This window comes from Lissotriton vulgaris, chromosome 8, assembly GCF_964263255.1.
Source record: "Lissotriton vulgaris chromosome 8, aLisVul1.2, whole genome shotgun sequence".
Taxonomy (NCBI): Eukaryota; Metazoa; Chordata; class Amphibia; order Caudata; family Salamandridae; genus Lissotriton; species Lissotriton vulgaris.
The window spans coordinates 634,863,521-634,888,758 of record NC_141696.1 but is presented as its reverse complement, the minus strand read 5'-3'; the positions used below and the strand labels follow the sequence as shown (position 1 = coordinate 634,888,758).

Sequence of the window (25,238 nt, the reverse complement as noted above, 5' to 3'; positions counted from 1 at the left end):
CTGGATCTATTGGGACAATGACCTACTATACAGCGAGCAAAGAATTGCCGAGTTGGGGGCCAGCCGGGTGCTGGTGGTACCCCTCCGCTTCAGGGACTTCCTGTTGAACTTAGCGCACGATGTCCCCCTTGCTGGACACCTGGGACAAGACAAAACCTACAACCGCCTGGTAACACACTTTTACTGGCCAAGAATGCGAAATGATGTCTCTAACCACTGCCGGGCCTGCCCCACCTGCCAGGCCAGCGGGAAGAGCGGCTGTTAGACGGACCGGGAGGGTCGGCCGAGGATAAGGGGAGAGGTCTCCGGGGAGAGCCGTCTCCGACGATCGTACAGACAAGTAACTTCCCCCCCACAGACGGACACCACACAAGGGCAAAGTTCAACGATACTTTATAGGCAATTCTTTAGGTACGATGAATGGTACAAGGAGGTCTGGACTCAGGGGTCCCCTCGATTCTGGTCTCTGGTTTGGGAGAAGGGTAGCGGGACAGTCTTGTTATCAAAAGGTGGAAATAGCTCTCAATCCTCGAGCTCGGCGTTCTAGATGATCGGGCCGCGGCGGAGCCAGCAGGTCCCGAGATGGACGAAGGAAGCGACGGTCCGCGGCGGAGCCAGCAGGTCCCGATGAAGATGGTAGTTACAAACGGTCCGCGGCCACGCCAGCAGGTCCCGACGACGATGAAGGTTTACGAAGGTTACGAAGGTTGCGGCAGCGCCAGCAGGCAGGACGATGATGCGCAAGGCAGAGCTACGGCAGCGCCAGTAGTCCGTCAAGGATGAGTTCTTCTCTGCGTCTCTCGACTCCAGGATACAACTGCCTTCCTGCTCTGGAGCTGCCCCAGTTATAGGGCTGGTGCCCTTTGATGTCCGGACCCTCGCACTTGGAGGTCGGGAGGTCCGGGATGAGGGAGTCCAGACACCCAGCAGGGGGGTGGAGCCAGCGCCCGGGGAGGCGATGGGCGAGCGGCACTTGGCGGGGGAGAACCATCGACGCCTCTTTCTCCCATTGACTTGCCAAGTAGCCCGCTCACCTCCTGGGTGGATGGTGGTGCCGGGATGTCTGAGGCCTGGCTAGGCCCAGGGTTGAGGTCGGCCGGGGGCCAGGCGGCCTCGTGGCGGAGTGTCCAAGATGGCGCCCAGGCTGGGCGCGCGGGCCAGTAGTGGGTCGGGCCCACGAGGTCGATATGTTCAGGGGCCGGGGTCCCGGAGGGGACGGAAGACGAGCAGTGGTGGTGTGTGGCCCTTGTGTGTCCGGGCTCGGGCCTGGTCGGGCCGAGGGGGGAGCGGCCCTTCATGTGGCCTGTCCAACATGCGTCCCCCCCAGCTGAAGGCGGGGAGAGTCACCCATCCTCTTGGGGACTCTCCTCGTCGAGGCGGAAAAACCGGGACAGGCCATCCGCGTTGGCGTGATCTGGCCTAGGCCGGTGCTCAACAGTGAAGTCCATCCCTTGTAGGGAGATGGACCAACGTAGTAGTTTCGGGTTTTCCCCCCGCATCTGCATCAGCCACTGCAGGGGTCGATGGTCGGTCTGCACCCGGAAGTGTGTGCCAAAGAGGTAGGGCCGGAGCTTTTTGAGGGCCCATACCACAGCGAAGGCCTCCCTCTCTATGGTGCTCCAGCGTTGTTCTCGGGGTAGGAGTCGCCTGCTGATGAAGGCCACTGGCTGATCAAGGCCTTCGGTGTTCACTTGAGACAGGACTGCCCCAATGCCATGGTCGGAGGCATCCGTCTGGACGACGAACTCCCGGCTGTAGTCGGGGGCCTGGAGCACAGGGGCGGAGCACATGGCGGCCTTCAATTGTTCGAAGGCTGTTTGACAATCCGGGGTCCAGTTGACTTTCTTGGGTTGATTTTTGGACGTGAGTTCTGTGAGGGGCCCCACTATAGTACCATAGTCTTTCACGAACCTTCGGTAATAGCCCGTGAGGCCCAGGAAGGCGCGTACCTCGGTCTGGGTGATGGGGGGCTGCCAGGACTGGATGGCGGCAATCTTGAGCTGCAGAGGGGCCACCAGACCGCTTCCCACCTGGTGTCCGAGGTAGGTTACGGACCCCTGACCAATTTGGCATTTGCTGGCCTTAATCGTGAGGCCAGCCCGCTGGAGGGCCTGTAGCACCGCTTGGAGGTGGTGGAGGTGCTCGGGCCAATGGTGGCTGTATACAGCGATGTCGTCTAGGTAGGCGGCGCTGAATCCTTCGAGCCCTGCCAGGACCTGGTTGACAAGCCGCTGAAATGTTGCTGGAGCATTCTTCATGCCAAAGGGCATGACCTTGAAATGGTAATGGCCATCAGGGGTGGAAAAGGCAGAACGTTCTTGGGCCCGGGGTGTGAGGCCGATCTGCCAGTAGCCCGCCGTCAGGTCGAAAATACTGAGGTAGCGGGCAGCTCCCATGCGGTCGATTAGTTCGTCTGCCCGGGGGATGGGATGTGCGTCTGTTCGGGTGACCGCATTCAAGCCCCGGTAGTCGACGCAGAACCGGAGTTCTGGTGTGGTGCCGGGAGCCGCTGCTTTGGGGACCAGGACTACAGGGCTGGCCCAGGGGCTGTCGGAGGGCTCGATGACCCCGAGCGTGAGCATTTTGGTTACTTCTTCCTGGATACAGGCCCGTACCCGATCTGGCACGCGGTAGGCCCGGTGGCGGATAGGGGGGTTGTCCCCCGTGTCCACGTCGTGCACACACCAGGAAGTGACCCCTGGGGTGAGGGAAAACAGGCTGGCGAACTGCAACAGAAGGTCTCGACACTCCTGGCGTTGTTCCCGGGTGAGGGCCTCCGAGAGTCGGACCCCATCCACGGAGGCCGTCTTTCTCCCGAGTCCGTAGGAGGTCAGGGAGGGGCTCGGAGTCTTCTTCGGCCCCATTGTCTGTGGCCATCAGGAGGCTGAGTTCTGAACGCACAAAGTGGGGTTTCAGTCTATTAGCGTGGAGGACCCGGAGGGGGTTCCGGGCAGATTCCATGTCGATGAGATAGGTGGCAGTGCCCTTGCGCTCGACTACTTTGAAGGGCCCCGTCCATTTGTCTTGCAGGGCGCAGGGTTCGGTGGGGGACATCACCCATACCTGTTGCCCAGGTTCAAATTCGATGGAGGAGGCATTCCGGTCATACCGCTTTTTCATGTCCTCTTGACTGGCCTCTAGGTTGGCTTTTGCCAGCTCTCGGAACCGCCGGGTCTGGTTGCGGAGGGTTAGGAGGTATCGGAAGACATCTGGGGGGTTCTTTAGAGGGGGCATCTCCCAGCCTTCCTTGACTAGGCTGAGCGGCCCCCGTACTGGATGTCCATACAGCAGTTCAAACGGGCTGAAGCCGAGGGACTTCTGGGGGACCTCCCGATATGCGAAGAGGAGGCACGGCAGCAGCACATCCCACTGGCGACGGAGGGGCTCTTCCAACCCCCCAATCATCCCTTTGAGCGTGCGGTTGAACCGCTCAACGAGTCCGTTTCCTTGAGGGTGATAGGGGGTCGTGAATCGGTAGGTAACCCCACACTGTTGCCAGAGGGACTTCATATATTTGGAAATAAAGTTCGTGCCTCTGTCGCTGACGACTTCTCGGGGGAAGCCCACACGGGAGAAGATTCCCATCAGAGCCCGGCCGACTACCGGGGCTGTCAAAGTCCGCAGGGGAACAGCCTCGGGGTAGCGGGTGGCGTGGTCCACTAGCACCAGGATGAACCGATGGCCTTGTTTTGTACGCGGGTCCAGGGGCCCCACAATGTCTATCCCGACCCTCTCGAACGGGGTGGTGACCACGGGAAAAGGTTGCAGGGGGGCTTTTAGTTTGCGGCCGCTCTTTCCACTGGCTTGGCACGTGGGGCAAGATCGGCAATGCTGGTGTACATCGTCCCTCATTTTGGGCCAGAAGAAGTGGGTCACCAGGCGGCTGTAGGTTTTATCTTGACCCAGGTGTCCAGCCAGGGGGACATCGTGGGCCAGGTTTAGCAGAAAGTCTCTAAAACGGAGGGGCACCACTAGCACTCGGCTGGCCCCCAACTCCGCGATTCTTTGTTCACTGTATAGCAGATCATTGTCCCAGTAGATCCAATGTGTTCCGGAGGTATCCCCTGCGCTTTGGGCGAGGGCTTGTTGGCGGAGTCCCTCGAGGGAGGGACAGGTCTTCTGTTCTTGGCGAAACTGTTCTTGCGTGGGCCCCCCCTCTTGAGGCCACTGGTCGAGGTTAGCGAGGTCTGGAGGTTGAGCTGGTTCTGGGGGGACGTCACGGTCGGTGGTTTCGGCTGGGGCGACCGGAGGCGGAGGCGCCGGCCATTCGGGTTCCTCGGGTCGGGGTTTGGCACGGGCGGCCATGGACCGGGTGGTGACGCATGCCCAGTCCGGGATGCCTAACATCCCCAGGTGTTCTCGTCGTTCTACGGCTGCCCACGGAGAGCTTTCAAGGTCATTCCCCAGGAGGCAGTCTACGGGGGCATCGTCTCGGACCGTTACTTTCAACATGCCGGAGACCCCTCCCCATTCGAAAGGGACGCAGGCCATCCGACACAGACTCTCTGAGTTATCGGCTGAACGGACAGGGCAGAGAATGTTTGGTAGGAACTGTTCTGGGGCCACCAGGTGACAGCGGACGGCTGTCACACTGGCCCCGGTGTCACGGAGGGCTTCGGCCCGGCGTCCATTGATGCTCACCCATTGGCTGTACTTCTGGGTGTTAGCGGGTAGGGGGACCCGCGGGACCATGTCTTTCCCCCCTAAGCAGGCTAGAGCCATGGCGGCTGGCTCCCATTCTTGATGCTCTTGCTCATATTCTTCTTGTTCCTCTGAGATCTGTTCCTCCCCCAGAGCAGCAGCGGCTACTTGGCGGGGTCTTGGGCTCTGATACTGGGGGCAGTTTGGGTCGTTTGCATAGTGGCCGACTCGTTGGCATCGATGGCACGTAACATTGGCTCGATATCCCGGTCGCGCCGGGGTGCTGCCCCGGTTGGCCGGGGGGGTGGTGCTGGTAGCGGGGGCGACCGGAGCGTTGTCTCTTCCGCGTCCTTGGCCTCCTCCTCCTCCTCGGGGACGGTGCTGACCGTTGTTGTTCCGGCTCTGTTCATAGGACCCATTCCGGCCCACTCTGGTGATTTCCCACCGGTCAGCTTCGGCTGCGAGCTGCCGGGGATCGGTCAATTTGCTGTCGAGGAGGTGCTGGCGGAGCTCAATGAAGCAATTGTTCGATAGATGCTCCCATACCATGAGATTGAAGAGTTGTTCGTAAGTTGTGACCTTGCTTCCTTTGATCCAGCCCTCGAAGGCTCGGCTAAAATAGTTTACATAGTCCACCCAAGTTGTACCCGGGATGCGGGTGCAGTCTCGGAACCTCTGACGGTACATCTCGGGTGTGAGGCCATAACGGGTGAGGAGTGCAGCTTTCATATGGTCATAGGAGGTCATCTGGTGGTCCGGGAGCTGTAGCAGGGCGTCGCGGCCCTCATTGAGGAATCTCCCCCATAGACCGGCTCCCCAGTCGCTTCTATCGATCCGGTGGGCGGTCATAGCGATTTCGTAGGCCTTAAACCATTGCTGGATGTCGTCCTCTCGGAAGTACTCTCGAACGACATCCTTGGGGATGTGTACCTTTTTCTCTGTTGCCCCTGGGGTGTGGGGTTGCTCGGGCACCCCTCCTTCTTTATTCTGCTTGCGTAGGTCGATCTCAGCTAATTTTCGCTCGTGTTCATATGCCAATTTCTTCTCCTCGAGCTCCCTTTGTCTCTGTTTTTCCTCTCTTTCTTCTCGGAGACGCAGGTGCTCTAAGTTTATTTTTTGTTCGGCCAACTTAAGTTCAACATCCATTTTGAGCCGGGCCATTTCCAGCTCGTGTAGTCGGGTTTTTTCTCGTTCCTGGATCTCGTCTTGCGAGAGACCCGTTCTTCGCTCCTCAGGGGCCGTGGTGTTTTTTTCTATTGCTGCGATGTTTTGATCGGGTGTTCCGGCAGCCCCGGTTTCTGCCCAAGACTCTAGGGCATGCTTGAAATCGTCTTTGGTACTTAGACCGGTGGTAGCGATACCTAGTTCGATGCAGAATTGTTTTAATTCTCGATGGCTGTACTCGTCCAATTTCTCCATCTGAAATTTCTCGGTGGATCCGCTTTCTTTGTTTGACATCGTGATTTGGTCGTGGGGTGAGCTACTCTCTGTACGATTATGCGGTGATTCGGATCGCGCCGCTGGCCACCAATGTTAGACGGACCGGGAGGGTCGGCCGAGGATAAGGGGAGAGGTCTCCGGGGAGAGCCGTCTCCGACGATCGTACAGACAAGTAACTTCCCCCCCAGACGGACACCACACAAGGGCAAAGTTCAACGATACTTTATAGGCAATTCTTTAGGTACGATGAATGGTACAAGGAGGTCTGGACTCAGGGGTCCCCTCGATTCTGGTCTCTGGTTTGGGAGAAGGGTAGCGGGACAGTCTTGTTATCAAATGGTGGAAATAGCTCTCAATCCTCGAGCTCGGCGTTCTAGATGATCGGGCCGCGGCGGAGCCAGCAGGTCCCGAGATGGACGAAGGAAGCGACGGTCCGCGGCGGAGCCAGCAGGTCCCGATGAAGATGGTAGTTACAAACGGTCCGCGGCCACGCCAGCAGGTCCCGACGACGATGAAGGTTTACGAAGGTTACGAAGGTTGCGGCAGCGCCAGCAGGCAGGACGATGATGCGCAAGGCAGAGCTACGGCAGCGCCAGTAGTCCGTCAAGGATGAGTTCTTCTCTGCGTCTCGACTCCAGGATACAACTGCCTTCCTGCTCTGGAGCTGCCCCAGTTATAGGGCTGGTGCCCTTTGATGTCCGGACCCTCGCACTTGGAGGTCGGGAGGTCCGGGATGAGGGAGTCCAGACACCCAGCAGGGGGGTGGAGCCAGCGCCCGGGGAGGCGATGGGCGAGCGGCACTTGGCGGGGGAGAACCATCGACGCCTCTTTCTCCCATTGACTTGCCAAGTAGCCCGCTCACCTCCTGGGTGGATGGTGGTGCCGGGATGTCTGAGGCCTGGCTAGGCCCAGGGTTGAGGTCGGCCGGGGGCCAGGCGGCCTCGTGGCGGAGTGTCCAAGATGGCGCCCAGGCTGGGCGCGCGGGCCAGTAGTGGGTCGGGCCCACGAGGTCGATATGTTCAGGGGCCGGGGTCCCGGAGGGGACGGAAGACGAGCAGTGGTGGTGTGTGGCCCTTGTGTGTCCGGGCTCGGGCCTGGTCGGGCCGAGGGGGGAGCGGCCCTTCATGTGGCCTGTCCAACAGCGGCCGAAAAATCAAAGCTCCTTTGCAGCCATTTCCCGTCGTCACCACCCCGTTCGAACGGGTGGGAATAGACATTGTGGGGCCCCTGGACCCCCGAACAGCACAGGGGCACCGGTTCATTCTGGTCCTGGTGGACCACGCCACCAGCTATCCCGAGGCCATTCCTCTGCGGACCGTGACAGCACCCGTGGTAGGCCGAGCCTTAATGGGGATCTTCTCTCGAGTGGGCTTCCCCCAGGAAGTAGTCAGCGACAGGGGCACGAACTTCATCTCCAAGTACATGAAATCTCTCTGGCAGCAGTGCGGGGTTACCTACCGGATCACGACCCCCTATCACCCGCAAGGAAACTGACTGGTCGAGCGGTTTAACCGCACTCTCAAGGGAATGATCATGGGCCTGGAAGAACCCCTACGTCGCCAATGGGACGTGCTGCTCCCGTGCCTCCTCTTCGCCTACCGAGAAGTTCCCCAGAAATCCCTCGGTTTTAGCCCCTTCGAGCTCCTGTACGGACACCCTGTCCGGGGCCCCCTCAGCCTGGTCAAGGAAGGATGGGAGATGGCCCCCCCAGAAGACCCCTCCGGACGTGTATAAATATCTCCTGACCCTCCGCAACCAGACCCGGCGGTTCAGGGAACTCGCCAAAGCCAATCTTGAGGCCAGTCAGGAGGACATGAAGAAATGGTACGATCAACATGCCTCCTCCATGGAGTTCGAGCCCGGTCAGCAAGTATGGGTGATGTCTCCAGTCGAACCTTGGGCCTTGCAGGACCAATGGACAGGACCCTTCAAGGTGATTGAGCGCAAGGGCCCTGTCACCTACCTAATAGACATGGAGTCCCCCCGGAACCCCCTCCGGGTCCTCCACGCCAACAGACTCAAACCACACTTCGTACGCTCGGAACTCAGCCTACTGATGGCAACAGATAGTGGGACGGAAGACGACTCCGAGCCCCTCCCTGACCTACTGAGGACCCGTGAAAAAGATGGCTCCGTGGAAGGGGTCCAACTCTCCGATGCCTTGTCCCCGGAGCAACGCCAAGACTGTCGGGCTCTCCTGCGGCAATTTGCGAACCTGTTCTCCCTCACCCCGGGGGTCACCCCCTGGTGCCTCCACGACGTGGACACTGGGGATAGTCCCCCTATTCGACACAGGGCGTACCGAGTGCCGGATCGGGTGCGCGCCTGCATCCAGGACGAGGTTTCTAAAATGCTGGCACTGGGAGTGATTGAGCCATCCGACAGCCCCTGGGCCAGCCCGGTCGTACTGGTCCCCAAGGCTGCCGCCCCGGGCGCCACCCCCGAGCTCCGATTCTGTGTGGATTATCAGGGCCTGAACGCTGTCACCCGAACCGACGCTCACCCCATCCCCCGGGCAGATGAACTGGTTGACCGTATGGGGGCTGCCCGCTACCTGAGCATCTTCGATCTGACAGCAGGCTACTGGCAGATCGGCCTCACCCCCAGAGCCCAAGAACGATCCGCCTTCTCTACCCCGGATGGCCACTACCACTTCAAAGTGATGCCCTTCGGCATGAAAAACACTCCAGCTACTTTCCAACGACTCGTGAACCAGGTACTGGCGGGCCTCGAAGAATTCAGCGCCGCCTACCTGGACGATATCGCTGTGTACAGTCGTCACTGGGCAGACCACCTTCACCACCTCCGAGAAGTCCTGCATGCCCTCCAACGGGCCGGCCTCACTATCAAGGCCAGCAAATGCCAGATCGGCCAAGGGTCCGTGACCTATCTCGGACACCAGGTGGGGAGCGGCCCGATGGCCCCCCTTCAGCTCAAGATCGCTGCCATCCAGTCCTGGCAGCCACCCGTCACCCAAACCGAGGTCCGAGCCTTCCTGGGACTCACCGGATACTACCGGCGGTTTGTGAAGGACTATGGCAGCATTGTGGGGCCCCTCACAGAACTCACCTCCAAGAAAAACCCCAAAACTGTCAACTGGACTCCGGACTGTCAAGCGGCCTTCGAGAAGTTAAAGGCCGCCATGTGCACCGCCCCGTGCTCCAGGCCCCGACTACAGCCGGGAATTCATCGTCCAGACGGACGCCTCAGATCATGGCATTGGGGCCGTCCTCTCTCAACTCAACACCGAGGGAGTCGATCAGCCAGTGGTCTTCATCAGCCGACGCCTGCTGGCTCGAGAACAGCGCTGGAGCACCATCGAGCGAGAGGCCTTCGCAGTGGTATGGGCCCTCAAGAAGCTCCGGCCCTACCTCTTCGGTACTCACTTCAGGGTACAGACAGACCACCGACCCCTGCAGTGGCTGATGCAGATGCGGGGGGAGAACCCAAAACTGTTGCGCTGGTCCTTCTCCCTGCAGGGGATGGACTTCACTGTGAAGCATCGTCCAGGCCAGGACCACGCAGACGGCCTGTCACGCTTCTTCCGCCTCGGCGAGGAGAGTACCCAAGAAGATGGGTGACTCTCCCTGCCTTCAGCTGGGGGGGACGCATGTTGGACAGGCCTCGTGGAAGGCCCGCTCCCTCCCCGCAGGATAGGGCCCTGACACCGGCTCTCCCTGCATCTCCAGAAAGAACCCTCCCGGCAACCCACAGAAGCCACCCGCAACCCGTCCCCAACGGAACGCCTGCCCCCGAACACCGCAACATCGGCCGGCCCAGGCCACCATCAGCAGCATTGCCCCGGCCCAGCCGCCATCTTGGGCATTGCACCACGAGGCCGCGTGGCCTCAGCTCGACCCCAACCCTGGGCCTGGCCCCGACATCGAGGCACCACCATCCACCCAGGAGGTGAACGGACCACTTGGCAGGTCAATGGGAGAGAGGAGTGTCAATGGCTATCCCCCGCCAGGTGCCGATCGCCCCCAGCCTCCCCGGGCGCTGGCTCCACCCCCCTGCTGGGTGTCTGGACTTCCTCATCTCGGACCTCCCGACCTCCAAGAGCGAGGGTCCGGACATCAAAGGAGGCCAGACCTATAACTGGGGCAGCTCCAGAGCAGGAAGGCAGTTGTATCCATGAGTCGAGAGACACCTAGAAGAACTCATCCTTGACGGACTGCTGGCGCTGACGCAGCCCTGCCTTGTGAATCATCGTCCTGCCTGCTGGCGCTGCCGCGGCCCTCTGCAACCTACATCTTCGTCGGGACCTGCTGGCGCTGCCGCGGCCCTCTGCAACCTACATCCTTCGTCGGGACCTGCTGGCGCTGCCGCGGCCCTCTACAACCTACGTCTTCGTCGGGACCTGCTGGCGCTGCCGCGGCCCATCCCTGTGTGAACCACCGCCTTGCGCTGCCCTTCTCAAGTGAGACTTATCATCCTGGCCTGTTGTCACTGCCACGGCCCGACCCTCCAGGACTCCGAGCTCGAGGATTGTGAGCTATCCATCTGACCACCCCAGTACAAGTTCGGTACCAAGACTGTCCCGCTACCCTTTTCCCCTCAGAGACTAGAATTGAGAGGACCCTCGTGTCCCGACCTCACTGTATCACTGATATCCTTGCTTCAAGAATCGTATATAAAGAGTGTTGACCTCATCCTTGTTTGGTGTCCATCTGTGGGGGGGGGGGGGGGGAAGTTACTTGTCTGTACGATCGCCGGAGACGGCCCTCACCGGAGGCCTCTCCCCTTGTCCTCGGCCGACCCTTCCGGTCCCCGTCTAACACATCCCCTCCCCCTCCCCCCCGGCATACACACAGAACTACAGAAAGGTCGGCGACACATGAACACGTGCTGAAGCCCACGCCCCAGAGCCACACGTCAGCGCACAAACTGCGCCCTTGAGCCTACGCTTTACTGCCCAGCCACGATGAGCACCCCGCCGGCGACAGGGGCTGCCACCCAGCAAGATGGAGAGCGCAACCCAGCCATTGGTGCCAATCCACCACCATCGGTGCACACTCACACCGCAGTTGTACCACTAACCCATTTAGTGAAGTCTCGGACCCGGCCATGGCAGCGCCAAGGTGGAAGGCTTGGGTCGGACGACTCAACCACTACTTCGAAGGGACAAGGGAAACTGATCGCACAGTGAAACGGTCACTCCTCATCTACTATGGGGGCGCAGAGATCTACTATCTGTTCAAGACGCTCCACGACACGGTAATGAAGAGGACTACGAGGGGGAAGTCGCCGCAATCAATAGACACTTCGATCCACAGCTCAACCACGACTTCGAAAAATTCAGGTTCAAAAGGGCGTGGCAGACTGACACAGAGTCCGTCGACATGTTTTACCCTCCACTACGCCGGCTGGCGAGCACGTACCCCTTCACAGACCAGCGAGATTAAATACGCCATCTGATCATCGTGGGCTGCCGCTCGACGCTCCTGCAGAAGCTAATCCTCCGGCAACCCGGAATCCCGCTGGACAAGATCCTGGTTCTAGCCTGCTCCCACGAACTATCGGACGCCAGGGCAGAAGAGATGGAAACTGCCATACATACACCGGTCGCCGCATCACATGCGCCCAGGCCGATCAAGGAGGAGAAGGTGGAAGCAATCCAGAGATGTCCCACAACACCTCACCAGGCGCCTAGAACCCCACATGGTGGACCTTGATGATACTGTGGTGAGGACCACCTCGCGACGGCTGTCTGCGGGGCGAAAGAAAAGAAGTGTTCTCGCTGTGGAAGACCAAACCACTATGCCAAGGTGTGCCGTGATGGGCGGTTCCAACCAACAGCATCAAGACCCAGAAGCATGTCCCAGCGCGTTCGCCAGGTCTCCCTGGACGACCCACAGCCTGTGCCGGATGACCAACCACAAGAATAACACCCCATGTATGAAGACTAAGACGACGAAGTCTTTGTGGTGTCGTGCGTTAGCCGGACAGGGACTCGGCGGAGGCCCCCTCCCATGTGCTCTGTCTCCATCGATGGCCCTGCGGTGCAGGCCCTCATTGACAGCGGGGCATCAGTCAATGTGATGGACTCCGACCAGTATGATTGCCTATCACCGAGACCCCCTCTCGTGCCATCCACGGCACAGATCTACACTTATGGTGGGACGGACTCGCTCCATCTCCGTGGCGTCATCCAGACCACGGTTGCGAATAGAAGCTACTCCACTGAGACGAGGTTCCACATCACTGAGGGCAAGAAAAGAACTCTGCTCAGAAGCCATATGGCCGAAGACCTAGTGCTCGTCTTCTTCGCCAACCAAGTTCATGAATCCCATGCGGAGGCGATGTTAGAGGAGTTTCCGACTCTCTTTGAAGGACTGGGGAAGCTCAAGGGCAAGAGGTTTAAGCTCCACATTGACCCCCTCAGTGAGGCCTGTGGCCCTCAGGCACTGTCGAGTACCTTTCACCTCACGCCCCCAAGTGGAGGAGGAGCTGAGGAAGGTTGCAGAGCTAGGGGTGATCAATAAGGTCTCCGGGCCTACCCCGTGGGTGTCCCCGCTGGTCGTGGTACCCAAGCAACCAGGAGCCATTTGACTCTGTCAACATGAGACTACCAAATACAGCCGTGAAGAAGGAACATCACATCACCCCCATAATGGAGCGAAGTGGTTCTCTAAGTTAGACCTGAACTCCGGCTATCATCAGCTGGAACTGGAGCCGGAGAGCAGATACATTACCACCGTTTCAACGCACATGGGTCTACGCAGATACAAGAGGCTCAGCTTCGGGGTGTCCTCAGCTGCCGAAGTCTTCCAAAATGCCATTCAGGAAGCACTGTTGGGCTGCAATGGGTGATCAACCTCAGTGACTATATCCTTGTATTTTCCCAACACGCTCGAGGAACACCATTCACACCTCCGGGACAATGTGAAAAGGCTGGCGGACTGCGTCTAACCTTGCACAGATCCAAATGCGCTTTCTCCCAGGAAAGCGTGGACTTCTTCAGCTGCACGTTCACCCGAGAGGGTCTCCTGGGGGATCCAAAGAAGGCCGCAGCTATACGGACAGCCAGCACGCCAAGAAACCCCACGGAGGTGAGGAGTTTCCTCGGCATGGCCACGTACTGTGGACGGTTCATCCCCAACCTTGCAGCCATGTCCGAACCACTGCACGTCCTTACGTGCCATGACCACGGGTGGGGTGGCTCTCCAAACTTATGTCTTCCAAGGGGTTTCTTCAGAGTCCAGACTAGTCCAAAAAAACTTCTGACACCAGCAAAAAGTGGGGGTAACCATGAAGGCTGATCGGACTGACCCAGGCCCGGCCATACTTTATTGACTCCAAACAAATACAACCCCCTGGAAGCCAAGATTTTCCTCGGACGCCTGGGAGGGGTGCCATCTCCTTAATCTACCGCTCACTGGTTATTCACGGTCCGGACGACATTGAGCACAATAGACATAGATGGAGCTCCTGGGAGGGAGACCTCGATGAGAATGAGTGGAGGAAGGCATGCATGCATGGCGCCCAGGGAATTAGCAATCTCTTAGCAACTGCGCATGGTCTAATTCAACAATCTTCATACAACTTGCGTTACCCCGCTACAACTGCAACACTAGCTTCTCACGCTGCCTGCGCACATTTTGCGCTCACAGCGGCAGATTTCTTCCATATGGCATGGGAGTGCCCAGCTCTGCGCCCCTTGTGGGAGGGAGTGGGTCGAGTACTCTCCAATGTCCTGAGGTACCCCCTAGAGCTGACCCACCATAATGTATTATTGGAGGATTCATGAAGCCTGAGGGCAGAACGCACCTTTCTGGGGGGAGCCTGCCTGGTAGCCAAAAGAGATGTGGCACGCAACTGGAAGTAACCCGCAGCATCCACGATTCAGTGCTGGAGTCAGGGGGTGGACTGATTCATGCGCCAAGAGAAACCTATCTTTATGGCCTGTGGCTGTCCTCGTAAACACGAGCAGGTGAGGGGGAAACTATGTTGCTACTATGGTTTGTCAATATGATGCATTCTTTCCAAGTCAGAAGGCTGCCATGACTCATTTGCTATATACAGGACATCCATGTTTTGTAATGGCATGTGTCTTGCTGCGAAACTCCTAATAAAGTTGGTAATCAAAATAAAAAATAAAAATTACCTGTGTTGTTCCCAGCAACATCCACTTGAAGGTCATCGTCAAAGATTTCTCTGCCATCTTCTACATAACCAATGCCATCTATGTAAAGAGGGACACAAACAATACCATAAGTAATTTAAATAGGATATCTGCTCTATGGATTAGAGGATCAGAGGATCAGCTCCCCCACTGTACCTGGTACGAGAAAGGTTTAGATATACATCACCGAATCGTTTTCAAAACCATCATTTGAGAAAATTAACAATACTTTCTGGTTATGACTAAAGCATCCATTCTTACCATCACTTGCGTTACATACAAAGTCCAGTAAGAAACAATCCTCACTCAGTTCCTTGCTCTTAACAAGCATTTGCAATGCAATAGGTCTCGCATTAGGAAAGTTTGAGATTTTAGCATTGTAAATGACATTTTTCTATTTATGTGTTGGTTTTGAAAATAGCGAAATTAATAGCTTTGTCATTTACAATGCCAATAGTTATAACTTTCGCAAATGTGACACCTATAGCATTTGTAATGCAATATGTGTTGTATTTACGTGACTTAGATGTATTGATATTACAAATAACAATGGCTTTTTTTTATAATTAATACTTAAATAAAAATTATTATAATTTATAATGGCAATAGCTTATACTTTTGTAAATAACTTTTGTGAAGATTATGTTCAGTGTATTTTATTGTGACTAAAAAACAAGAACAGAGAGAAAGTATTAACATCTTTTTGTGACATTTGTAATAAAGCTTGAAACATTGAGAGAACATATTTGAACCAGTTGTTTAGTGGTTGCACAGATTGATGCTGTGGTGGTGCAGAGGGATGCTGTGGTGGTGCGATAGACAGAGGGGGGCGATAGATCGAGGGGGGTTGTGTGTGTACGTGTGGGAGGGGGCAGTGTGTGTGTGAGGGGGCGCTGTGTGTGTGAGGGGGCGCTGTGTGTGTGAGGGGGCAGTGTGTGTGTGAGGGGGCAGTGTGTGTGTGAGGGGGCAGTGTGTGTGTGAGGGGGCAGTGTGTGTGTGAGGGGGCAGTGTGTGTGTGAGGGGGCAGTGTGTGTGTGAGGGGGCAGTGTGTGTGTGAGGGGGCAGTGTGTGTGTGAGGGGGCAGTGTGTGTGTGTGTGAGGGGGCAGTGTGTGTGTGTGAGGGGGCAGTGTGTGTGTGTGTGAGGGGGCAGTGTGTGTGTGTGAGGGGGCAGTGTGTGTGTGTGAGGGGGCAGTGTGTGTGTGTGAGGGGGCAGTGTGTGTGAGGGGGCGCTGTGTGTGAGGGGGCAGTGTGTGTGTGTGAGGGGGCAGTGTGTGTGTGTGAGGGGGCAGTGTGTGTGTGTGAGGGGGCGCTGTGTGTGTGAGGGGGCGCTGTGTGTGTGTGAGGGGGCAGTGTGTGTGTGAGGGGGCGCTGTGTGTGTGAGAGGGGGCAGTGTGTGTGTGTGAGGGGGCAGTGTGTGTGTGTGAGGGGGCAGTGTGTGTGTGTGTGAGGGGGCAGTGTGTGTGTGTGTGAGGGGGCAGTGTGTGTGTGTGAGGGGGCAGTGTGTGTGTGTGAGGGGGCAGTGTGTGTGTGTGAGGGGGCAGTGTGTGTGTGTGAGGGGGCAGTGTGTGTGTGTGAGGGGGCAGTGTGTGTGTGAGGGGGCAGTGTGTGTGAGGGGGCAGTGTGTGTGTGTGAGGGGGCAGTGTGTGTGTGTGAGGGGGCAGTGTGTGTGTGTGAGGGGGCAGTGTGTGTGTGTGAGGGGGCAGTGTGTGTGTGAGGGGGCAGTGTGTGTGTGAGGGGGCAGTGTGTGTGTGAGGGGGCAGTGTGTGTGTGAGGGGGCAGTGTGTGTGTGAGGGGGCAGTGTGTGTGTGAGGGGGCAGTGTGTGTGTGAGGGGGCAGTGTGTGTGTGTGAGGGGGCAGTGTGCGTGTGTGAGGGGGCAGTGTGCGTGTGTGAGGGGGCAGTGTGCGTGTGTGAGGGGGCAGTGTGCGTGTGTGAGGGGGCAGTGTGCGTGTGTGAGGGGGCAATGTGCGTGTGTGAGGGGGCAGTGTGCGTGTGTGAGGGGGCAGTGTGCGTGTGTGAGGGGGCAGTGTGCGTGTGTGAGGGGGCAGTGTGCGTGTGTGAGGGGGCAGTGTGCGTGTGTGAGGGGGCAGTGTGCGTGTGTGAGGGGGCAGTGTGCGTGTGTGAGGGGGCAGTGTGTGTGTGAGGGGGCAGTGTGTGTGTGAGGGGGCAGTGTGTGTGTGAGGGGGCAGTGTGTGTGTGAGGGGGCAGTGTGCGTGTGTGAGGGGGCAGTGTGCGTGTGTGAGGGGGCAGTGTGCGTGTGTGAGGGGGCAGTGTGCGTGTGTGAGGGGGCAGTGTGCGTGTGTGAGGGGGCAGTGTGCGTGTGTGAGGGGGCAGTGTGCGTGTGTGAGGGGGCAGTGTGCGTGTGTGAGGGGGCAGTGTGCGTGTGTGAGGGGGCAGTGTGCGTGTGTGAGGGGGCAGTGTGCGTGTGTGAGGGGGCAGTGTGCGTGTGTGAGGGGGCAGTGTGCGTGTGTGAGGGGGCAGTGTGTGTGTGTGTGAGGGGGCAGTGTGTGTGTGTGTGAGGGGGCAGTGTGTTTGTGTGTGAGGGGGCAGTGTGTGTGTGTGAGGGGGCAGTGTGTGTGTGTGAGGGGGCAGTGTGTGTGTGTGAGGGGGCAGTGTGTGTGTGTGAGGGGGCAGTGTGTGAGGGGGCAGTGTGTGTGTGAGGGGGCAGTGTGTGTGTGTGAGGGGGCAGTGTGTGTGTGTGAGGGGGCAGTGTGTGTGTGTGAGGGGGCAGTGTGTGTGTGAGGGGGCAGTGTGTGTGTGTGAGGGGGCAGTGTGTGTGTGTGAGGGGGCAGTGTGTGTGTGTGAGGGGGCAGTGTGTGTGTGTGAGGGGGCAGTGTGTGTGTGTGAGTGGGCAGTGTGTGTGTGTGAGTGGGCAGTGTGTGTGTGTGAGTGGGCAGTGTGTGTGTGTGAGTGGGCAGTGTGTGTGTGTGAGTGGGCAGTGTGTGTGTGAGGGGGCAGTGTGTGTGTGTGAGGGGGCAGTGTGTGTGAGGGGGCAGTGTGTGTGTGAGGGGGCAGTGTGTGTGTGTGAGGGGGCAGTGTGTGTGTGTGAGGGGGCAGTGTGTGTGTGTGAGCCAAGTTTCTTATGGAGCGGTGATTAGCCTATGAAAACAAGGCTAAATAAGTTCTCTACATTGCACCTGAGTGCAATATCAATATTTACGTGAAGAGATACGCCTTACCTTTATATTGAGTGGAGGGAGATTCAAGCCCGTAACTTGTCGTAATAGCGTTTGTGACCTGTTTCTTTACCCGGATCTAATTAATGTGTAAATCTGACATTCAGTCATGTTTTTACGTTGTGGTGATAGAGATGGTAAACAGACACTTTAGGCGGTTTCTGAATATGATCCATGAATTGGAGATGTTAACATGAGTGAAGGTGAAAACGTAAGTGCCGACAAGGGTGATCAAAAGTGATGTAAAAGGAATTAAACAAAGTACAATCTGATACGATCGCATGGTGATATAAAACACAGTAATAAAAACACAGTAATTTACAATATGCCCAATGTAACACTATATAATCAAAAAACACCGGTGAATATGGAAGTTGGATGGTTACTTCTCAACGCGATCATGCTTTCTTCAAATAAAACATTAGATTCATATTTCTGATGATTATATTTCAAGCATGTGAAACTGGGGTTAGCAGTATAACCGTCTGCCTTTGAATGGATTATATCAAACCTGATTATAAACAAGTTGCAGGACTTGCAGACAAAATGTGAGATTTGTGGTGTGATGGTGGAATGAAGCATTGGCCGAGCGGCCGGGCCGCAAAGAACAAAAAAAAAAGTGTGAGAAAAACAAGCTCTGGCATTGCGCGGCGGGGGAGCGGCTTCCTTTTAAGTCAGAGGGGGGGGGGGGGCGGGGGAGCGGCTTCCTGATAATAAAAAAGTTGCGGGGCTTGAAGACAAAATGTGAGATTTGTGATGTGATGGCGGAATGAAGCATTGGCCGAGCGGCCGGGCCGCAAAGAACAAAAAAAAAGTGTGAGAAAAACAAGCTCTGGCATTGCGCGGCGGGGGAGCGGCTTCCTTTTAAGTCAGAGGGGGGGGGGGGGAGCGGCTTCCTGATAATAAAAAAGTTGCGGGACTTGAAGACAAAATGTGAGATTTGTGATGTGATGGCGGAATGAAGCATTGGCCGTGCGGACGGGCCGCAAAGAACAAAAAAAAAGTGCGAGAAAAACAAGCTCTGGCATTGCGCGGCGGGGGAGCGGCTTCCTTTGAAGACTGATTGGGGGGGGGGGGGAAGCGGCTTCCTTTGAAGTCTGATGCTGGGCCATGGTGTGGGATGTGGCTGGAGATGTGCACGCTACTGCCTCACATGAAGTGTACCTAATCCGCAGTTTGGGGAGTTTGGGAAGGCATAGGCTCGACCTAAAAACACTTATCTACTGTCAGCTTTGCAAATCAGGGTCTTCCTAATTATTTCAGTTTCTAAAGGAAGCGAACATTGCTTCACACAATTTGTGTTCTCTAACGTCTTGTGTGTACATCAGGGTAAGTGGTTATTGTTCCCAGTACGAGGGACAAAATTCTCAACGCACAATGTACTACACCAGCTCAGTGTGGAAATCTTGTTAATGTTTGGCCTGGGCTGATAGAAGCATGCTTCTGGTGGGGAATATGAGATTATGTACAACTCAAAACTATCGTCACTGAATCTTCTTAAATCTACATTGGCAATCACCCTATCCATCACCTCAAAAATATACTATATGGTGGCCAAGATGGCGTCGGAGTAAGACGCACTTTCGAGTCCCTCCGGCGCCCGACCAGCTTAGCGTTGTATAGCATTGTCCACGGGGTGCTGACCGGCCTCCAGATACCAGCGGAAGCCACTGACAGAGTGGTGCGGTCCGGCGCTGCCGGCGGGGCTGCGGGAGGCCGGAGAACACCGTTGGAGGAGAGGCGGCTTCCGGCCTCGTAAGCACCGGACTCGCGTGAGGAGGGGGCCGGCCCTTGAGTGCGGAGTCACCCGGCGCCAGCTGGGCGGAGCCGCGGGTCTCTTCTGCCCCCCATAAAGCCTGCCGGTTCTGCGGCACACCATCGAAGAAGGAATGGCGGTCTAGGGCGCTCTGTTGCAGTCAGCTGAGGGGAGTTGGTAGCCGGCCGACCATGTGGAGAGTGCAATTGGGGCTATCGGCGGAGCTGAGAGGCTGGGAGCGGTCCTTAGAGGAGTGCACCGAAGGAGCTGATTGCAACCGCTGGAGGAGGGGGACGGCCCTACTGCAGAGCGGCTTGGGGCTTTCGGATGGCCTGACCGCAGCGTGAAACGGCTGGTGACAAGGGGGCAGGCCCTGACCTGAGAGCACCGGTCTGGCGTGAGAGCGGACCCAGGCCTTGAGGACACCGCGGAGCTCCGCGGTCAGAGGACTTCCGTGGCCTCGGGCCTTCTGGTCGGATTGCCTGCCATCTGGAGCCGAGGCACGGCGTTTGGTTCCCTGGGGGAACCGGGAGAGAGGTGCTGGTGGGTCCGGAGGCCAGTGATACGCCGAGGCCAACAGTAGCGGTACGGCCTACATCGCCTTGCGGACTGAAGGGCTGGCCTGGTCTATTCCTTCGACTGAGGCCGTGCCACAGCCTTGAGAGGAGTGCGGAGGAGCACTGCCGGGGGGTCCAGACTGGTGGCCCCGATCTACAGTAGCGGAGGCCCAGAGATCGGGCGCAGCGCGTTCTGCGGCCTTGGGCTGCCAGACGCAAGAATCACTGCATTGACTTTGGAAGGCACCTCCTGGCGGGGAGTTTTTACGACGCCATCTTGGCTGGGTAGCCACTGACTGACGCAGATACGCGGGGGCCGAGACTGGATATCTAGTGAGGTCTTGCGCTGCACCTGAGCACCCCTTGTTCCTGGAGAGTGAGCGATAGCCCTGGTCCCGCGCCACAGCCAAGCAGTCGGATGATGAAGCGCCCGCCACCAAGGCCTTTATGAATGAGCTATTCGCCTCTATTAAAGAGGACATCTCTGAGCTCCGCGCCCAGTTGGCGTCGGATCTCCGGGAGGTGCGGAGAGAGGTAGATGGAATTGGTGAACGTGTAGCGACGCTGGAGGATCACGATCTGAGTGTAGCAAACGACGTGCACCAACTACAACAGGACATCATCCGTCTTACTTAACAGAATCTGGACCTGCAGACCCACACAGAGGACTTAGAGAATCGTTCCCGGAGGAACAACATTCGCATTAGGGCGGTCCCATGGGACGGAGAAGCTGGGGACCTACGTGGCTATGTCCAAGCCCTGTTCTTACAGATTCTAGACGAGGAAGATGTGCAAGAAATTAAAATGGATAGGGTACATAGAGTCGGTCTGCCTAGAAGAGGAGGGGGTCCCCCTCCGGACATTCTCGTTTGTGTGCATGACTTTCAGGTGAAGGAGAGCATCCTGCAGAAGGCTAGAGCCATCACTTCCTTGCAATTCAGGGACCACCGTCCGCAGCTCTACCAGGATTTGGCAGCGTCGACACTTCAGAAGAGTAGGGAATTCCGCCCCGTAACTACCTTCCTGCGAGAACGCAACATCTCGTACTCCTGGGGGCACCCCTTCCGTATCATATTTCGATGGCAGAATAGGCTGGCGCAAATTCGCTCTCTACAGGTGGCAAAGGATCTTCTGGGCCTGGAGGACGTTCCTCCCTCCCAAGCGGCACTTTCCTCGCCATCGAGGAGACGACGCCGGTCTTCCTCCTGGCATAGAATTGGTTTGTCCCCGAACCGGCGGAGGCCGGACCGCGCTGCTAGCTTGCAGGAAAGGGGTGATGCGGTGGCATCGGTGGCCTCGGCCACAGTAGCAGATTCTCAACAAAGCTCTGGAGCAGCGTGATCTCCGATTTTCTGAAGGTTTGGCCCCGGAGGGACTCTGGCCCTAAGGTCCCGGGGTACTATTGTACTTTTGGAGAAGACATCCCGGACCATGGCCCTGGGGGTCCCCGAGTTGGTGCCCCCACCCCGATTCCAGTCCGATGAGGGCCTTGTGAACTATGGTCTATTGGAACTGCTGAGTACTTTGTTCAGGTTCAGTGCCTTGAGTTATGTCTTATTGGTTTTTTGTTTGCAGGGGGGGTGGGAGGTGGGGGGTTTCGGGGGCAGGGGGCACGGGGGGAGTGTTGGGGTTTGGGGTTTGGGGCAAGGGGGGAGGGGAGAGTGGTGGCGACCGAAAACTGTGTGTATGAGGTATTGTTTGCGCTAGTGGTGTTCTTCATTGCGATAGCTAACTTGAGCCTTACTGAGGATTATACATTTTCTGATGTTTGCATGGATGGAGGATGTTTGGTGCTCTGGGGAGGGATGTGTTCTGTTCCCCGTGGACGGAGGGTGCTTGGAACATGGTTATTGGTGTCTCTATCCGATTGTTCTCAATGTGCAGTGCTCTGCGGGTCTTCTTGTCTGGCTGACTCTGGGAGGTCCGATGATGTGGAATTGCTGGAGGGAGGGGGAGATCTGAGGACTGGAGGAGGTAGTTGGGAGGTGGGTCTGGCCCAAGGGTGTGTGGAGTGGTGGCTGGCGATGGCTGGGGACTGGGCTCTGATCATCCTAATAAGCACGCAGAGCGGAGTCTCCCGCCATCATTATGCCTGTTAGTATAGGTACCTGGAATGTGAAGGGTCTCAATTCCCCACAGAAGCGCCAGAAACTCTGGAAGTACCTATCAGATCATCATCTTGATGTAGTAGCCCTCCAGGAAACCCACTTAGCTAGGAAGGATGAACTAAGGCTCCGACATAGACACTTCCCCCTTATTTATATGGCGTCAGCATCCACCAAGCATAGGGGAGTGGCCCTCCTGTTCCAGGCGTCTCTCCACTTTCAGCCTCTGGGGGTGAGTAGTGATAAGGAGGGTCGTTGGCTAATGGTGAAGGGGTCATTATATGGCCGACAATGCATGTTTGTGGTGGTTTATGCCCCTAATGCGGGACAGAAGGGTTTTTTGCAAGGCCTGATGGACAAGATGGGGGACTTTGTAGAAGGGCACTTGTTACTGTTGGGGTACTTCAACATGGTGTGGGACAGGGATATGGATAGCTCGGGGCGCGCAGAGCAGATGCTGGGGTCTTTTCGGAAGAAACGCAGCGACAAATAGGCGAATTGGGGTTGGTAGACAGCTGGCGCTTTTTACACCCTCAGACCAAGGATTATACATTTTTTTCTCATGTCCATCGCTCATACTCTCGTATAGATCATATTTTTATTAGTCAGGCCCTCATGGGGGGGATGTCCGAATTGCTAGTGTTTTTCCACTCTCAGTATCTGACCACAGCCTGGTGGTTCTTGGGTTGCATTGGTCCGTGGGGGGGGGGGGGGGTAGCGGGAGGGACGGTTGGCGGAAGTGGTACTTCCCGGCAGCGTTGGTACCGGATGAGGTTTCCTGTAAAGAGCTGCGAAGCGCTATAGGAGAGTTTTTTGCTCTTAACCCACCTTCTGATACATCAGTATATACCACATGGGATGCGTGCAAGGCCTCAATACGGGGTACATGCCTCGCCCTCAATGAGAACCTTAACAAGCTTCGGAGGGAGGAGAGGGAGGCCCTGGAGACGGAACTCGCTACTTTGGAACAGGCGCACAAGTCAAACCCCTCTAGGGTGACCCTCCGACCACTAACGGCGGTGAGAGGAAAATTGAAAGCCCACTACAACAACCAGGCTGAGTTTACCCTCCTGCGCCTCCGACGCGTCTCTTACTCCCAGGGGAACAAGGTGGGGCGTCACCTGGCCCGGCAGCTTCGAGATAAGCGCAAGAAGGATTACATTGGGGGCATACAGGACCACTCGGGTTCTGTTCGGCACAGGGATGCGGACAAAGCAGCCCTTTTTGGCCGCTTTTATGCAGATCTTTATTCGAGCGACGCCCTTGACCCAGATGCCCAATCTGCGTTCTTGCGTGGTCTCCCTATACCACAGGTTTCCAGGGAATGGAATGACTTGCTGTCTTCCCCATCACCAGGGAGGAGGTATTGGACGCCATTAAGGCTCTGAAACTCCACAAGGCCCCGGGCCCTGACGGTTACACGGCCCTGTTCTACAAGACGTTTGCATCGGACATCTGCGAATACCTGGTGTCCCTCTTTAATGCAATGGCGTCTGAGGGGAGGACCTCTGAAACTATGGCCGAGGCTCTGATTACCGTCCTCCCAAAACCAGGGAAGGATCTTACCAAATGCGCGTCTTATCGCCCGATAGCGCTCCTCAATCTAGACGCTAAGTTGTATTCTTCTATTCTTGCTGGTAGGTTACAGGATTTGATGCCGGCCCTTGTCCACCCGGACCAGTCCGGGTTTATAAGGGGTCGGCAAACTCATGACAACCTGAGGCGCGTGATCCATCTGATCGAGAAGGCCAATAGATTTTGCATACCGGCGGTATTAGTAGGGCTCGACGCGGAGAAAGCCTTTGATCGCGTCGACTGGGGCTTTTTACATCGCACGCTGGAAGCCTTCGGGTTTTCACCCCACTTCATAAGAATGCTTGAGGCCAACTATAACAACCCCACCTCTCGGGTGCTGATTAATGGCCATAGATCCGGGAGTTTCCACCATTCCCACGGAACACGTCAGGGGTGCCCGCTCTCCCCACTTCTCTTTGCTTTAAGCATTGAACCGTTGGCCCTAGCGATTCGGGAGAACGAACAAATCTTGGGCCTCCCCTTCTCAGGTGAGCAACATAAGATTTCGCTTTTCGCGGACGACGTGTTACTTTCGGTTAGGGATCCGGCACTATCGTTACCCTATGTCCATACAGTGCTCTCTGAATTTGAGACAGTGGCAGGATTCAGAGTCAATTTCGACAAGTCGTATATTCTGAACCTGACTATCTCACGAAGAGGTGCACCGGATTCGAGCGCTTATACCACTATCATGACCTTGATGTTGAAATTTGTATGGCAAGGCGGCCGGGCGCGACTTTCTTATGCAGTTCTTCGACGTCCACGAATGGAAGGGGGGGTGGGGTTCCCAGACATGCACTTGTATTATAAAGCTGCCCAATTGAGAGTACTGGTGGAAGGGTCCCAACAGCTCTCAGAGAAGCACTGGCTCCATATGGATCGGAGTGTGGTCGGAAGATCCATCTGGGACCTGGCCTGGAAACCTAAAGCGGACCGACTCAGAAACGCGTATATTAGCACCCCCACCAGCACGGTGCTGAAGATCTGGGACACGGTCAGTGGCGACGACCGGTGGACCACCTTCCCGTCCCCATTTACTCCTATCCATTTCAACCCGGCCTTTCCTCCGGCCCTGACGGATGGACCCTTTGATGTCTGGAGAGAGAGTGGCTGCAGAGCCCTCACTCACCTGTTTCATGGTACGGCGCCTCTTACCTTCCAAAACTGTATGCGGGATTATGGTGTGCTGCCCACTGAGCGCTTTCGGCACCTCCAACTCCTACACTGGGCAACGTCACCTGGGGTGGTGGATGCCGCTACCAGACCATTAACAAAGTTTGAGGCTTTTATTCTCTGCACGTCCACCATGAAGGGGACGATCTCCTTAATTTATGGGATGTTACTAGACACCACGGTGTCCCCCTGACCTCGATACATGGACCACTGGGAGACTGCATTGGGTAGGGACATTTCTGACAATGAGTGGAGGAGCCTTTGGCGAGATGTAGCAGTACATAATCATTCAACAGATCTTAGAGAGGCTCATCTGAAGCTTATATTTGACTGGTATCTATATCCATCCAAGTTGCATCGGATATTTCCGACGACCTCAGATAAGTGCTGGCGAGGCTGCGGTATGCTGGGTGACTTCCGCCACATCTAGTGGGCCTGTCCCACCATCCGACCATTCTGGTTCGAGATCCTATCCCACATCAAGGATGTGATGGGCTATCCAATTCCGGATTCAATGGAGTATGTCCTATTGGGGCTTAGAGACCCGCTGTTGGAACACCAAACTAGGGCCGATAAACGCATTATATGGCTGTGCCTGGGAGCAGCCAAATTGACTTTGGCAGCCACTTGGAAAAGCCCAACAGCTCCAGCTATCTCTTTATGGCACGCACGGTTATGGCGACTACGGAGT

General features: G+C 56.7%; 1 protein-coding gene across 1 annotated transcript in view; it reads right to left on the bottom strand.

The window, feature by feature from the left end:
- Window positions 1-25,238, bottom strand: part of POLA1 (DNA polymerase alpha 1, catalytic subunit) — a 2,033,948-nt gene that overhangs the window by 1,895,932 nt on the left and 112,778 nt on the right. Inside the window, exon 4 of the mRNA XM_086934515.1 lies at window positions 14,189-14,266. Within this exon, the coding sequence (XP_086790641.1) occupies window positions 14,189-14,266 (78 nt within the window). The remainder of the gene's footprint in view (window positions 1-14,188; window positions 14,267-25,238) is intronic.